Here is a 17,042-nt window from a genome sequence, read left to right as displayed (position 1 = left end):
TTATTTGACCATGCTTGTCATTTATGAACATTTTGAAAATCTTGGCGCTCTCTAATTTTCTCCTTCTCTCTTTCTTTCTCTCGGAGGACCTGAGCCCTAGGACCATACGTCGGGACTACCGGCCGTGGTGACTCCTTGCTGTCCCCAGTCCGCCTGGCCTTGCTGCTATTCCAGTTTCAACTGTTCTGCCTGCGGTTATGGAACCCCTACCTGTCCCAGACCTGCTGTTTTCAACTCTTAATGATCGGCTATGAAAAGCCAACTGAGATTTATTCCTGATTATTATTTGACCATGCTTGTCATTTATGAACATTTTGAAAATCTTGGCTCTCTCTAATTTTCTCCTTCTCTCTTTCTTTCTCTCGGAGGACCTGGGCCCTAGGACCATGCGTCGGGACTGCCGCCCGTGGTGACTCCTTGCTGTCCCCAGTCCGCCTGGCCTTGCTGCTATTCCAGTTTCAGCTGTTCTGCCTGCGGTTATGGAACCGCCACCTGTCCCAGACCTGTTGTTTTTCAACTCTTGATGATCGGCTATGAAAAGCCAACTGAAAATTATTCATGATTATTATTTGACCATGCTTGTCACTTATGAACATTTTTGAACATCTTGGCATAGTTCTGTTATAATCTCCACCCGGCACAGCCAGAAGAGGACTGGCCACCCCTCATAGCCTGGTTCCTCTCTAGGTTTCTTCCTAGGTTTTGGCCTTTCTAGGGAGTTTTTCCTAGCCACCGTGCTTCTACACCTGCATTACTAGCTGTTTGGGGTTTTAGGCTGGGTGTCTGTACAGCACTTCGAGATATTAGCTGATGTACGAAGGGCTATATAAAATAAAATTGAATTGAATTGAATTGAATTGGAGGATGTGGGCTGCAGTAGATATCTCAGATAGGGGGGAGTGAGGCCTAAGAGGGTTTTATAAATAAACATCAACCAGTGGGTCTTGCGACAGGTATACAGAGTTGACAAGTTTACAGAGGAGTAGAGTGCAGTGATGTGTCTTATAAGGAGCATTGGTAGCTAATGTGATGGCCGAATGGTAAAGAACATCTAGCCGCTTGAGAGCACCCTTACCTACCGATCCATAAATTATGTCTCCGTAATCTAGCATGGGTAGGATGGTCATCTGAATCAGGATTAATTTGCAGCTGGGGTGAAAGAGGAGCGATTACGATAGAGGAAACCAAGTCTAGATTTAACTTTAGCCTGCAGCTTTGATATGTGCTGAGAGAAGAACAGTGCACCGTCTAGCCATACTCCCAAGTACATGTATGAGGTGACTACCTCAAGCTCCAAACCCTCAGAGGTAGTAATAACACCTGTGGGAAGAGGGGCATTCTTCTTACCAAACCACATGACCTTTATTTTGGAGGTGTTCAGAACAAGGTTAAGGGTAGAGAAAGCTTGTTGGACACTAAGAAAGCTTGTCGTAGAGCATTTAACACAACATCTGGGGAGGGGCCATCTGAATATAAGACTGTATCATCTGCATATAAATGGATGAGCGCTTCCTACTGCCTGAGCTATGTTGTTGATGTAAATTGAGAAGAGCGTGTGGCCTAGGATTGAGCCTTGGGGTACTCAGTGACAGGCAGTGGCTGAGACAGCAGATTTTCTGACTTTATATACTGCACTCTTTGAGAGGTAGTTAGCAAACCAGGTCAAAGACACCTCAGAGACACCAATACTCCTTAGCCGGCCAACAAGAATGGAATGGTCTACCGTATCAAAAGCTTTGGCCAAGTCAATAAAAATAGCAGCACAACATTGCTTAGAATCAAGGGCAATTGTGACATCATTGAGGACCTTTAAGGTTGCAGTGACACATCCATAACCTGAACGGAAACCCGATTGCATACCAGAGAGAATACTATAGACATCAAGAAAGCCAGTCAGTTAATTATTGACACGTTTTTCCAACACTTTAGATAAACAGTGCAAAATAGAAATAGGCCTATAACAGTTAGGATCAGCTTGATCTCCCCATTTAATTAAAAGACAAACTGTGGCTGCCTTCCAAGCAATGGGAACATCCCCAGAAAGGAGAGACGGGTTATAAAGGTTGGCGATAGGCTTGTCGATGATAGGGGCAGCAACCTTGAAGAAAAAAAGGTTCTAAACCATATGACCCAGATGGTTTTTTGGGGTCAAGTTTAAGGAGCTCATTTAGCACCTCAGACTCAGTGACTGCCTACAGGGAGAAACTTTGTAGCGGGGCAGAGGAAAAAGAGGGAGGAGCATCAAGATAGTCGCATTAGAAGGGGTGGGAGATAAGGAAATGTTGGATGGGCAAGGAGGCATGGCTGAGTCAAATAGGAATCCTGACTTAATGAAGGGGTGATTAAAGAGCTCAGCCATGTACTTGTCAGTAACAACCACATCATCAATATTAAGGGACATGGGCAGCTGTGAGGAGGAGGGTTTATTCTCCAGGTCTTTAACCGTTTTCCAGAACTTCTTGGGGTTAGACCCACAGAGAGAGAGAACTGCTCCTTAAAGTAACTAACTTTGGCCTTCCGGATAGCCTGAGTGCACCTATTTCTCATTTGCCTGAACGAATGCCAGTCAGCCTGAGTATGAGTGTGCCGAGCATTTGGCCAAATACAATTCTTGCGGAGTAACTTTGCAAGATCACGGTCGAACCAGGGGCTGAACCTGTTTAAATTCTCATTTTCTTTATGGGGGCGTGTTTGTTAACAATACCACTGAAAATATAAAAAAAGAAGGTCCAAGCGTCTTCGACAGAGCGGATCAAGCTGATTCTATACCATATTACAGAGGCCAGTTCACGAAGGAAGGCTTGCTCATTAAAGACAAATCAGGACAGGTCGTTTCACTGACCAGCCATTACGAACACATGCTGATGACAAAGCAAAACCGGGTTTTCAGAAATTTTTGGAAACGTATTATAAATAAAAAACGCTAATATCGCATTTACATAAGTATTCAGACCCTTTACTCAGTACTTTGTTGGAGCACCTTTGGCAGCGATTACAGCCTCGAGTCTTCTTGGGTATGTCGCTACAAGCTTGGCACACCTGTATTTGGGGAGTTTCTCCCATTCTTCTCTGTAGATCCTCTCAAGCTCTGTCAGCTTGGACGGGGAGTGTCGCTGCACAGCTCTTTTCAGGTCTCTCCAGAGATGTTAGATTGGGTTCAAGTCCGGGCTCTGGCTGGACCACGCAAGGACATTCAGATACTTGTCCTGAAGCCACTCCTGCGTTGTCTTGCCTGTGTGCTTAGGGTCGTTGTCCTGTTGGAAGGTCGGGAGCAGGTTTTCATGAAGGATCTCTCTGTTCTCCAGACATGACTAGGGCTGTTACGGTGACCGTATTACTGCCAGTCACGAGTCATGACCACAGTCAAATTCCACATGACCGTTGATTCAATGTAACTAGGCTACTCAAACTGTGCACTTGCTAACAGTCATCAAGTCGCTAAAGGCCTGCTACTCAGCACTCTATTGTCCTTCTAATCACTCTGACATCAATGCAAATGCAATCAAAAATCAAACACTTCATGATTGAATTTGAATTATGTTGCAGAGATAGCAATCGAAGAAACTAACATTATTGAAAAATCTGGTGTATTGACTTTCCTTGATTTAACCATGCCTTCCCATATGGACAGAAATGAGCGGAAGATCTGAGCTGTCCCGTCAGGCCCAGTTTGACAATAACAGGTGGAAACTGATTCTAAAACACTGTCATGGATAATGTTTCCAAGCCAAACACAACTACAGCCATTTGGACACATTTTGGATTGAAGTCAAATGCGAGAGGTCAGCCAATAAACCTGGATGAAGGCATTTGCCGAATATGCAAGATTAAAATAATTGATTAACACGCAAACACATCAAATCTGAGAAGCCACCTTCGAATTAACCACCCTGCAAAATTTGCTGAACTAAGAGGAACCTCTACCACATCAACATGTTGCGGCAAAATGTGCGGCAAGGGGCAGCTGAGTGTTGAGCAGGCGTCCTCCCGAGTGGAGAAATGCAAACGAGACAGCAACAAATGGCAGAGAATAACTGACCATGTGACAATAATTTTAAGAATTATTGCAGGAAATGGACAATCAGTATGAGTTACCATCGAGAGCATTCTTTTCACGAATGGCCGTTCCCAATATGTATAAGAAAGTGAGGGGAGAAATTCTCCAAGAACTTAAAGGCATACCCAATTTCTCTCTCACAACAGATGTGGTCTACCGTAAACATGACTCGATACATGAGCCTGACTGTTCACTACATATCCAGTGATTGGTCTCTCATGTTCCATTGTCTTGAGACGACCTATATGCCAGAGAACCATACTAAGGACAACCTGGGTGAAGCTCTCCGGTCCATGATGGCAGAGTGGGCATTGGATGAGAAGGAAGTGTCCCGCATCACAACTGACAACGGGGCAAACTTTGTGTCCGTGGTGAGGCAGTTGGGTTGGCCATGGCTTAACTGCTTTGGACACAACCTGCATCTGGCCAACACAAAAGTTGATGCAAGTCAGAAAGACTTGTGCAATGTAGGACACTAGCCAGCACTTTCACCACAAGCTGGTTGAAGAGGAGAAACCTCCATAAAGCACAGGAGGATCTTGAGATGCCCCAGCACGTGCTCATACCGGTGAGTGATCTTATTTAGTTCATATTCAGTCTTAAATTGCATTGCATTCCATTAATTTTAGACTACTCAAATCAAATATGAGCTACATTATCAAGTTGTTAGTGCTATTAATAGGCCTTCAATATATATCAAACGAATGATGTGCACATTTTATTATATTAATTTTAGGCTATTTAAATCAAGATGTTGGTCTTTGTATTAATACAATATACACTACCGGTCAAAAGTTTAAGAACACCTACTCATTCAAGTGTTTTTCTTTATTGTTACTATTTTCTACATTGTAGAATAATAGTGAAGACATCAAAACTATGAAATAACACATTTGGAATCATGTAGTAACCAAAAAAGTGTTAAACAAATCAAGAGTGTGCAAAGCTGTCATCAAGGCAAAGGTTGGCTATTTGAAGAAACTAAAATATAAATATATTTTGATTTGTTTAACACTTGTTTGGTTACTACATGATTCCATATGTGTTATTTCATACAACGTAGAAAATATTAAAAATAAAGAAAAACCCTTGAATGAGTAGGTGTTCTAAAACTTTTGATGGTAGTGTATATCAATCAAATGATATGCCTATTGCATTCCATTCATTTTCAGCTATTTAAATCAAATACAAGCTACAATTTCACTATCTAGATGTTAGTCCTATTAATATGCCTTCAATATATCTAAATTGAATGATGTGCACATTTCATTCTATTAATTTTAGACTATTTAAATCAAATACAAGCTACAATTTCTTTAGCAAGATGTTTGTCCTAGATTAATAACTTGTATATAAATCAAATGATATGCCCATTGAATTCCATTGCACTTCATAAATGTTATCATTTTTCATCCCTTAGGATTGTAAAACACATTGGGGGACAAAACAACAAATGGTTGAAATAGTTTTGGAGCAGGTCCTGGCTATAAGACGGGTATTGATTGACGATCGAGACCACAATAATTTAGATCGGTCATGGCAGGTCATCAATGTTCTGCAATCGGTCAATGCCACACTTTAGCCTGTGGCCGACTTCACTGATATCCTATCTGGGGAGAACTATGTGACAGTGTCGTCAGTCAAGCCCGTTTTACGACTTTTAACGGGAAAGATTCTCTTTCTCAAACCCAACGACTCCGAGCTAACTAAAAATATAAAAATTAACATGGGCAGTGACCTGCAGGACAAGTACAAAGCACCAGCACTACAGGTACTGTTGTCAAAGGCCTGCCTACTTGACCCCCGGTACAAAGGCCGTGTGGGAGATGGCTTGGATGGCACGAAAGATGCCCTCCTTCAGGAGATGTTGGCACTCGGGAAAGTAGACGGAGGTAGCACCTGTCGTACAGTTGGAGATGGGGATGACTGTGCACAGCCCCCGGCTAAGAAGATTAATCTTAGTGATCATCTTAGAGATGAAACTGGCCCTGAAAGCTCCCCCATACCCTTGAGAGTGATTGCCGGCACAGAGAAGACTCGCTACAGTTGAAGTCGGAAGTTTACATACATTTAAACTAAAGTGTATTTGGCTCAGTTTTTCACAATTCCTGACATTTAATCGCAGTAAAAATTCCCTGTCTTAGGTCAGTTAGGATCACCACTTTATTTTAAGAATGTGAAATGTCAGAATAATAGTAGAGAGAATTATTTCTTTCAGCTTTAATTTCTTTCATCACATTCCCAGTGGGTCAGAAGTTTACATAATTAGTATTTGGTAGCATTGCCTTTAAATTGTTTAACTTGGCTCAAACGTTTTGGGTAGCCTTCCAAAAGCTTCCCACAATAAGTTGGGTGAATTTTGTCCCATTCCTCCTGACAGAGCTGGTGTAACTGAGTCAGGATTGTAGGTCTCGCACACGCTTTTTCAGTACTGCCCACAAATTTTCTATTGGATTGAGGTCAGGGCTTTGTGATGGCCACTCCAATACCTTGACTTTGTTGTCCTTAAGCCATTTTGCCACAACTTTGGAAGTATGCTTGGAGTCAATGACCATTTGGGAGACTCATTTGCGACCAAGCTTTAACTTCCTGACTGATGTCTTGAGATGTTTCTTCAATATATCCACATAATTTTCTGTCCTCATGATGCCATCTATTTTGTGAAGTGCACCAGTCCCTCCTGCAGCAAAGCACCCCCACAACATGATGCTGCCACCCCCGTGCTTCACGGTTGGGATGGTGTTCTTCAGCTTGCAAGCCTCCTTGTTTTCCCTCCAAACATAACGATGGTCATTATGGCCAAACAGTTCTATTTTTGTTTCATCAGACCAGAGGACATTTCTCCAAAAAGTACAATCTCCAAAAAGTCCCCATGTGCAGTTGCAAACCGTAGTCTGGCTTTTTTATGGTGGTTTTGGAGCAGTGGCTTCTTCCTTGCTGAGCGGCCTTTCAGGTTATGTCGATATAGGACTCGTTTTACTGTGGATAAAGATACTTTTGTACCGGTTTCCTCCAGCATCTTCACAAGGTCCTTTGCTGTTGTTCTGGGATTAATTTGCACTTTTCGCAACAAAGTACGTTCATCTCTAGGAGACAAAACACGTCTCCTTCCTGAGCGGTATGACGGCTGCGTGGTCCCATGGTGTTTATACTTGCGTACTGTTGTTTGTACAGATGAACGTGGTACCTTCAGGCGTTTGGAAATTGCTCACAAGGATGAACCAGACTTGTGGAGGTCTAAAAAAAAAATCTGAGGTCTTAGCTGATTTCTTTTGATTTTCCCATGATGTCATGCAAAGAGGCACTGAGTTTGAAGGTAGGCCTTGAAATACATCCACAGGTACACCGCCAATTGACAAAAATTATGTAAATTAGCCTAGCAGAAGCTTCTAAAGCCATGACATAATTTTTGGGAATTTTCCAAGCTGTTTAAAGGCACAGTCAATTTAGTGTATGTAAACTTCTGACCCACTGGAATTGTAATACAGTGAATTATAAGTGAAATAATCTGTCTGTAAACAATTGTTGGAAAAATTACTTGTGTCATTCACAAAGTAGATGTCCTAACTGACTTGCCAAAACTATAGTTTGTTAACAAGAAATTTGTGGAGTGATTGAAAAACGAGTTTTAATGACTCCAACCTAAGTGTATGTAAACGGAAGAGAAGGAACCGGACACATCTGTTGACCCCGTCATGGTGGCGGGATAACCACTGTCGTTTTCCTTTATTGGCTCTGCTTGCTAAAAAGTAGATGTGCATTTGTGCTACCAGCACTGCGTCAGCACAGCAGGGAACATAATTACATCTCTCCGGTCTTCACTGAAGACCGACATAGTAAACATGCTGGTGTTTCTTAATCAGAACCTTATAGCCTAACTTTGGCGAGTGCTATAGCCTATGATAGTGAACTGAAACAATAGCCGTTATCGGCAACAGGCACCTTAAACTTTGAGCCCAATACTTTTATTTTCCATTGTGCTTATTTTTATTTACATAATTAGAAGTGTCTTATTTATTCCTCACGTGTGTTCCCCATTCAAACAAAAAAAAATAGAAAATACGAACATTCCTATATGAAAGCCTAAGTAGCCTACAGGCACTATTTGTCGCAATGCTGATGTCACCATGCTGGTTTTTGTTGCCTTCAGTAAAAAATAAAAACCATAAACAAGATTGTGTATGCTAAATCATAACAGCTTAATCATTATATAATGGTGATGTTAAGCCTGCCCCGCTGATAAATGGCCATTTTAAATCATAAACTAATTTCACACATTTAGGCATAAATGCAACAAGAAATGGTTTATGCCTTTTTCCCCCCAATGTTTTTATTTTTTTTATTTTTTTACATCATCAATATAGTGGATGCAGCCCATATATGTTGATTTCATAAGACATTCGAAGGTTTGTATCATCCACATCTAAAGTTGTCAAATAACTCAAAATCAAGCATATAACCCGTTTCAAATGATCACTTTTAAAGCTGAACACAGAATAACCTCTCCATGTGCGCACTAGCTCGGAAAAATATCCTTTGAATTTTATTCAGCGAAGTTCAATTATATTCTTACAATAAAATCATATAATATAAAGAAGTGCCATTATTTTTTATTATAATGTTTCGTAGGAAACACCTGCCTAAAATAATCTGGTGTTATTGTGGTGTACAGGCAATTAAGTGGATTTATTACACTTTAGACTTTTAAAATGTAGACGTTTCAAAGGCACGCATCAGCAGCTTGCAGGTGTGGATCCCCTTTATGTTAATTAACGGTCAATTACCATCAGACCGACAGTTATTTGCTTGACAATCACATGACCGCCACAGCCCTGGTCGCGACGCTTTGCACGTCATTGTAAATAATAATGTGTTAACTGACTTGCCTAGTTAAATAAAGGTTAAATAAAAAAAGAATAATCATCAGACCAGAGAAGGTTGTTTCTCATGGTCTGAGTCCTTTAGGTGCCTTTTGGCAAACTCCAAGCGGGCTGTCATGTGCCTTTTACTGAGGAGTGGCTTCTGTCTGGCCACTCTACCATAAAGGCCTGATTAGTGGAGTGCTGCAGAGATGGTTGTCCTTGTGGAAGTTTATCCCATCTCCACAGAGGAACTCAGGAGCTCTGTCATAGTGACCATCGGGTTCTTGGTCACCTCCCTGACCAAGGCCATTCTCCCCCGATTGCTCAGTTTGGCTGGCAGGCCAGCTCCAGGAAGAGTCTTGGTGGTTCCAAAATTCTTCCATTTAAGAATGGAGGCCACTGTGTTCTTAGGGACCTTCAATGCTGCAGAATTTTTTTGGCTCCCTTGCCTCGCCACAATCCTGTCTCAGAGCTCTGCAGACAATTCCTTTCGACATCATGGCTTGGTTTTTGCTCTGACATGCACTGTCAACTCTGGGACCTTAAATAGACAAGTGTGTGCCTTTCCAAATCCTGTCCAACCAATTTAATTTACCACAGGTGGACTCCAATCAAGTTGTAGTAACATCTCAAGGATGATAAATGGAAACAGGATGCACCTGAGCTCAATTTCGAGTGTCATAGCATAGGGTCTGAATACTTATGTAAATAAGGTATTTCTGTTTTTTTTATTTTGAATACACTTGCAAAAATGTCTCAACACTTGTTTTCGCTTTGTCATTATGTCATTATGGGGTCTTGTAACATAGTTAGGCCTATACTTCAATATATATGCTAATGTATCAATCATTAATTTGTTCATGTCATCACACAGCTTATGAGTTATTCATCGTCAGTAAAAATAATATTGTAATCTAACAGCACCTGTTTGGCACTCATAATACTCACAAAATGATTGCTCCTATACCCTCCTTTTTTCTGAACAAAAATATAAATGCAACATGTAAAGTGTTGGTCCCATGTTTCACGAGCTGAAATAAAAGATCCCAGAAATGTTCCATACACACAAAAAGTGTATTTCTCTAAAATGTGTTAACATCTTTGTTAGTGAGCATTTCTCCTTTCCAAGATATTCCATCCACCTGACAGGTGTGGCATATCAAGAAGCTGATTAAACAGCATGATCATTACACAGGTACACCTTGTGCTGGGGACAATAATTGGCCATCCTAAAATGTTCAGCTGTGCCACACAACACAATGTCACAGATGTCTCAAGTTTTGAGGGAGCGTGCAATTGACATGCTGACTGCAGGAATGTCCACCAGAGCTGTTGACAGAGAATTTAATGTTAATCTCTCTACAATAAGCCGCCTCCAACGTCATGTTAGAGAATTTGGCAGTACGTTCAACAGGCTTCACAAACACAGACCACGTGCAACCACGCCAACTAGGACCTCCACATCCTTCTTCTTCACGTGCGATATTGTCTGATACCAGCCACCCGGACAGCTGATGAAAGTGGGGGTTTGAACAACAGAAGAATTTCTGCACTATCAGAAACCGTCTCAGGGAAGCTCAAGTGCTCGTCATCCTCACCAGGGTCATGACCTGAGTTGGCAAATGCTCACCTTCGATGGCCACTGGCATACTAGAGAAGTGTGCTCTTCCATGGCCTGCATACTCACCACGTCACCCATTGGGCATGTTTGGGATGCTCTAGATCGACGTGTACGACCGCGTGTACCAGTTACCGCCAATATCCAAGAACTTCGCACAGCCACTGAAGAGTGGGACAACAATCCACAGGCCACAATCAACAGCCTGATCAACTCCATGCGAAAGGGATGTGTCGCGCTGCATGAGGCAAATGGTGGTAACACCAGACACTAACTTGTTTTCTGATTCAAGACCCCTTGTTTTTTTAAGGTATCTGTGACCAACAGATACATATCTGTATTCTCATTCATGTGAAATCCATAGATTAGGGCCTAATGAATTTATTTAAATTTACTGATTTCCTTATATGAACTGTAACTCAATAAAATATTAGAAATTGTTGCACGTGAAGTTTATATTTTTGTTCAGTGTAAGTCAAATGTCTTCCACACATCTGACTTCCCCTTTCCCTCCTGAGCAACCAGTCCTTTGTGCTGTTGTCTGTGTCCAATAATATTTGTATCCTGTTTAGTGCTGCTACCATGTTGTGCTACTACCATGTTGCTACCATACTGTGTTGTCATGTGTTTCTGCCATGTTATGTTGTGCGTTAGGTCTCTCTTTATGTAGTGTTGTGTTGTCTCTCTTGTTGTGATGTGTGTTTTGTCCAATATTTTTTATTTTAATCCCCCGCAGGAGGCCTTTTGGTAGGCTGTCATTGTAAATAAGAATTTGTTATTAACTGACTTTCCTAGTTAAATAAAGGTTAAATATAAAATAAAAACATTTCCCTGTTTAGAGTTTCTTTTCACGTCCTCCGCATCCACTTTGCTGTCACATTACGGTGTTCGGAGTTTGTTATAACAATTTATTGGTCACATGCATGCAATGTAAAAAATAAAATAAAAACATATATATATATATATAACCTTTATTTAACTAGGCAAGTCAGTTAAAAACAAATTCTTATTTACAATGACGGCCTACCGGGGAACAGTGGGTTAACTGCCTTGTTCAGTGGAAGAACGACAGATTTTTACCATGTCAGCTCAGGAATTCGATCCAGCAAACTTTCTGTTACTGGCCCAATGCTCTAACCACTAGGCTACCTGCCACCCCAGTTTCACATAAAGACGGCAAGGGTTGAGGGAATAGGTGATGTTTTTCCTCAACAAATTAGTGATTTCGGTTAACAGAACTTTTCAGTCAGAGAAACGAGTAAGAAACTAAATGGCTAAAAAGATGTTGCAGCTTCAGCACAAACAGTGTGATAAACATAGCTGTGCTGTGGTGCCTTTTCACTGAATCAGGGAGGAGAGATAGACAACGTATGCCAGTCACTCACTATAAAAAAAATATATATTTTTTTTAATTACACAGCGTGGCCATCGGATTCCCTCGAGTCATTTGTGTCATAATTATTTAATCAAACAGTGCACTTAAAGCGTCAGACAAGCTCAAGGCATATAGTTGATTTTATTCAAACACATAGGGTGTGTCTATATATTGAAAAATACACGTTTAAACATTTCGACAAACAGACGACCAATATTTTTTTGATCATTGGGGACAACCCTATTTGCTTTGCCACATCTTTGCTGTATTACTTTAGTGCCTTGTTGCAAACAGGATGCATGTTTTGGAATCTTTTTTAATTCTGTACAGGCTTCCTTTTCACACTGTCCATTAGGTTAGTATTGTTGAGTAACTACAATGTTGTTGATCCATCCTCAGTTCTCTCCTACCACAGCCATTAAACTCTGTAACTGTTTTAAAATCACTATTGGCCTCATGGTGAAATCTCTAAGCAGTTTCCTTCCTCTCCCGCAACTGAGTTAGGAATGACGGCTGTATCTTTGTAGTGACTGGGTGTTTTGATACACAACCTAAAGTGTAATGAATAACTTCACTATGCTCAAAGGGATATTCAATGTCTGCTTTAACTGCGATGCAGTTACATATCAGGATATTATTTGACGACATAGCGTTTCGTATCATAGTGACAATATCGCAAAAAAGCGCTAGTTGGCTGTACCTGCACCAAAACTCCAGGATATTTCCTTCATAGCTTGTTCTCCATCTTCTTTTTAAATAGGGAGACTATTTGTTTTCAGACCTTTTATGTCCATGACTGATCAAAACTAGTTTTTCTCATGGCTCTTTTGTCCCTCTGCAGCAGACATACAACAAATCACAGTATTGAATCGCAATACATCTAGAATCGTAACACATATCGTACCGGCACCTAGGTATCGTGACAATATCATATCTTCAGGTCCCTGGCAGTTCCTAGCCCTACTAAACGGCAAAACAGACATGTATGAAAATACCCTCAAATCAAAGGTGACATCTGTCCTGTCGCCACATATGAAACATTTGATCTCAATTCCAAAACGCTGGAGTATAGAGCCACATTAAAAGTTTTAGCTTCGCAGTCCAATTAAACACAGAGGGTAGTGTAGGATAATGGAGTAGCCTAAATCTCACTAAATATGACAAATATGCATAAACAGATTGAAATTATAGAAGAAACGTGTGAAAATGTTTTGTACTTACTTCAAGTTCAAAGGGAGCTGTACTAGGGACGTGTGATCGAGCAGACAGAGCGCTTAAGTCTTTGTCCGACCTATGTGAGAACGGCAACGGCTGGCTGTAGTACATGCCCTCATCAGGGTAGTCGCTTTCGACCCCCTCTACAAACTTCTTTCTCGTAGCACTGAACATTCCGTTTGTCACCTGCAGAAGTGAGATGAAAGAACAGTTTTTACTATTTCAACTTCAAAAAGGCTTTGTCAACCAGCATGCCTGCATCCATTTATTGACAAAACATTGTTCATATCAGATTTTTTTTAACTATCATGGACAGGAGTGAAACACAACAGTTATGCAGTAGCCTACTGTTAGTCGATGACGATGGTCTACAATACTTTCAGTTTCAACTACTCAAATCTCACCACCAGACAACTACACGCCCACACACATTGCGCAATGTGAGCATACAGTGTGCCTTACAGCAAAACAATTACAATCACTTTTAAAAAGTGTTGGTTTTCCACTGTTTCATTGCATTGGTCAACATACAAAAACTGTGTGCATCCCTGCATCATTGCCTCAGCACAATTCAACAAGCTTCTGCTCAGGTGCCTCTTAAGTTCACAACCGATTCCAGTTATTCTCCAAACCAAATTGTCCTTCAATCTAAGAACCCTCTGACACTTTCTCACCTTGTGAACATGGAGACATAGCTATTAATATTTAAATGACCCTACACACATTCATTATTTCCACTTTGAATGGGGTCATCTCTGACACTGGTGTCAAAACTAAGAAGATGCTTGTTGTGCTAGCAAGATGCTTGCTGCCAGTGTAGTAGTGGAGATTCAGGGGGAAGAGTATCAACATGAACATGCCACATTATATTTAGTGTAACTTAGTTGGCTAACTAGCTAAACAGCCACCCACTCTTGCGTGACTGGATACATCGGTTGTTTATCCTTGGCTTTAGCATGTTGTGGCTAACAAAGTTAGGTAGCTAATCAAGACAGAAATATCTAAATAGCTATCTAACCTATCAAGTTAAGCGAGCAGAATATAAGGACGCAAAGAATATGGACCGGTTGCAGGAGAGATAGATAGCTCTCGAGAAACGAAGGGGTCCGGCAAGGTGGCTTGGTGTGCCAGTGTAATATAATGGAATTTGAGTCATGCATGTGGGTCACAGGACTCAGACAAGCGAGCTAGCGCTATAAGTTAGCTATTAACTAGCTAACGTTAGTAACGCCAGTTGATTGTTTATGTCCTAGCTAGCTAAATTGAGCTAACTAGCTACCAATACAGCGTGAGTCTGATTATAAGTTTGCTTCAACACCTAGCCGTGACAGCCCTTGTCAGGCAGTCTGTTTGCCCATAGGTAGTGATGTGCAGGTTGGGCCTACTTTGCCTCCTATCCACTTCCCAATCCCAGTAGCTACCTCTCGGTCTCAATTCACGCTAGCGGCCACACAGACAAAAACAGAAGACCGTTCGAATTGAAATCCACGAACCGGTCCAAAACATACCGAACGGCAAGGACTACAAAGATGAATGTGTTGTGATGCAACGATTTGATTCGGACCAAACGGGTTTATATTTGGGTGGGGGGAGGGTGTTTTTTTTATTTTTAAACTCACCGCATTAATTTCCCTTCTGCTCGTAGATCCAAGATGGCTGTGTATTCTACAATCGAGAGTCCTGGGTGAATAGCCTTTACCCTCTGACCTCTCTGCAACCTAATCATTTCCGCACACAAATTATGAACGTTCTACTACTGTGGGTAGAACGTGGCTAATACTCAGAATGTATTTGAATAGTCAGCAATATTGTTTTTGTAATTTGTAATTTGTAATTGTTGGGGGAACTCACCTCACTAATCTGTAGTAGACAATGATCAGTGCATCAACAAACTCAGTACGTAAACAAAACAAGCCACTCCCACTTCGGTCATTTTCAAAACATAGAGGTTTGGCAATGAACCCTAGGCATGATATCACAGTAGTAGTAGCCTAGATATGTTGTATCACCATATCATATTGATATGTGTCACTCACTAGCTACGAATCACCGTCACCTATGCCATTAAAGGATTTTAAAAGTGTTGCCACTTATTTGTATTTATAACATTTTAAAGCAGGGTAGACAACCAAATTGTGCCACAAGGCAGATTTTTGTACGAGCCTGGGTGCCAGAACATAATTATGATTGTTTTATATATATTTTTAATGTAACTAGGCAAGTAAGTTAAGAACAAACGCTTATTTACAATGACGGTCTACCGTGGCCAAACCCGGACGACGCTGGGCCAATTGTGCACCACCCTATGGGACTCCCAATCACAGCCGGATGTGATGTAGTCTGGATTCAAACCAGGGACTGTAGTGACACCTCTTGCACTGAGATGCAGTGCCTTAGACCGCTGCGCCACTCAGGAGCCCAATGATAATTTGTACACTGCAAATTGATCACAACTCATTTCATGCCTTGCTTACATTGAGACACGATCATGTCTATTTTTTGGTGGGAATACTTGGAAACAGATGTTATATCTTTTTTTAATTCTTTACTGAATTCCTGGTGATCTTCTTTTTAACCCAAAAGGAAATTCAATTTACTTATTTTTTTTGTAAACTTTTTGGGGACAAAAAATTCACTTACTGGCCGGTTGTTGTCAACCCCTCTTTTAAAATATCTGCAAGTATTCTTATTTTTCATCATCATTCCATTGTTCTATCTATGTGGTATGCATGAAACATTGTATCAACTCATCTGTGCTATAGGCCTATCGGTTAAGAGCATATTGGATAACAAATGTTGTCCTCCAATATATCTACAGTATTACATTCTATGGAGGGACCACCATATTGCCCACATTTTCTCCTTCATCAGTCAGTACTGCATTTCTGCCTGTCAGAAGCCACCAAATGAAGAGTAATGTGCTGCATAGAGGAGGGCTGGAGATATAATATCTTCAGTGTACAACATAAAACAAAATCCAGAAAAGAGCCGTTAAAATTCTACATCCACCTAAAAGGAAGCGATTCCCAAACTTTCCATAACAAAGCCATCACCTACAGAGAGATTAACCTGGAGAAGAGTCCCCTAAGCAAGCTGGTCCTGGGGCTCTGTTCACAAACACAAACAGACCCCACAGAGCCCCAGGACAGCAACACAATTAGACCCAATCAAATCATGAGAAAACTAAAAGATAATTACTTGACACATTGGAAAGAATTAACAAAAAAACTGAGCAAACTAGAATGCTATTTGACCATAGTGTGCCATCACAGCAGCAAGATTTGTGACCTGTTGCCACAAGAAAAGGTCAACCAGTGAAGAACAAACACCGTTGTAGATACAACCCATATTTATGTTTATTTATTTTCCCTTTTGTACTTTAACTATTAGCACATCATTACAACACGGTATATACCCATAATATCACATTTGAAATGTCTTTATTCTTTTGGAACTTCTGTGTAATGTTTATTATTTCACTTTTATTTATTATCTACTCCACTTGCTTTGGCAATGTTAACATTTGTTTCCCATGCCAATAAAGCCCTTAAATTGAATTAAATTGATAGAGCATGCCCTGACCAGCTGGCAAGTGTCTTCACTGACACTTATCCCTGACCCGGTTTGTAATACCAACTTGTTTCAAGCAGACCACCATAGTCCCTGTGCCTAAGAAAGACAAGGTAACCTGCCTAAATGATTATCGCCCGTAGCACTGACATCTGTAGCCATGAAATGCTTTTGAAAGGCTGGTCATGGCTTACATCAACGCTATCATCCCAGATACCTTGGGCCGACTCCAATTCACATATTGCCCCAACAGATCCACAGATGACGCAATGTCTATTGCAATCCACACTGCCCTCACCCACTTGGACTAAAGGAATACCTACATAAGAATGCAGTTCATTGAGG

General features: G+C 41.0%; 1 protein-coding gene across 12 annotated transcripts in view; it reads right to left on the bottom strand.

The window, feature by feature from the left end:
• LOC139530193 (CCR4-NOT transcription complex subunit 2-like) overlaps positions 1–14,855 on the bottom strand; it is a 29,290-nt gene extending 14,435 nt beyond the window's left edge. For 9 of the 12 annotated variants that reach the window (XR_011665973.1, XM_071326365.1, XM_071326370.1 and 6 more), the window contains exons 1-2: positions 14,747–14,855; positions 13,134–13,313 (exon numbers count right to left, since the gene is read on the bottom strand). Coding sequence is in view for 10 of the 12 variants with exons in the window: in XM_071326365.1 (XP_071182466.1) it covers positions 13,134–13,301 (168 nt within the window). In the remaining 2 variants the exon portion in view is untranslated. Of the gene's footprint in view, positions 1–13,133; positions 13,314–14,548; positions 14,667–14,746 lie in introns of those variants that run through there. The other 3 variants (XM_071326373.1, XM_071326368.1, XM_071326378.1) reach the window with 3 other exon arrangements.
• Between the last annotated feature and the right edge of the window lie 2,187 nt (positions 14,856–17,042).

Source organism: Salvelinus alpinus, chromosome 9 (genome assembly GCF_045679555.1).
Source record: "Salvelinus alpinus chromosome 9, SLU_Salpinus.1, whole genome shotgun sequence".
NCBI lineage: Eukaryota > Metazoa > Chordata > Actinopteri > Salmoniformes > Salmonidae > Salvelinus > Salvelinus alpinus.
The sequence above is the reverse complement of the archived record's forward strand: the minus strand, read 5'-3'. Positions and strand labels throughout refer to the sequence as shown.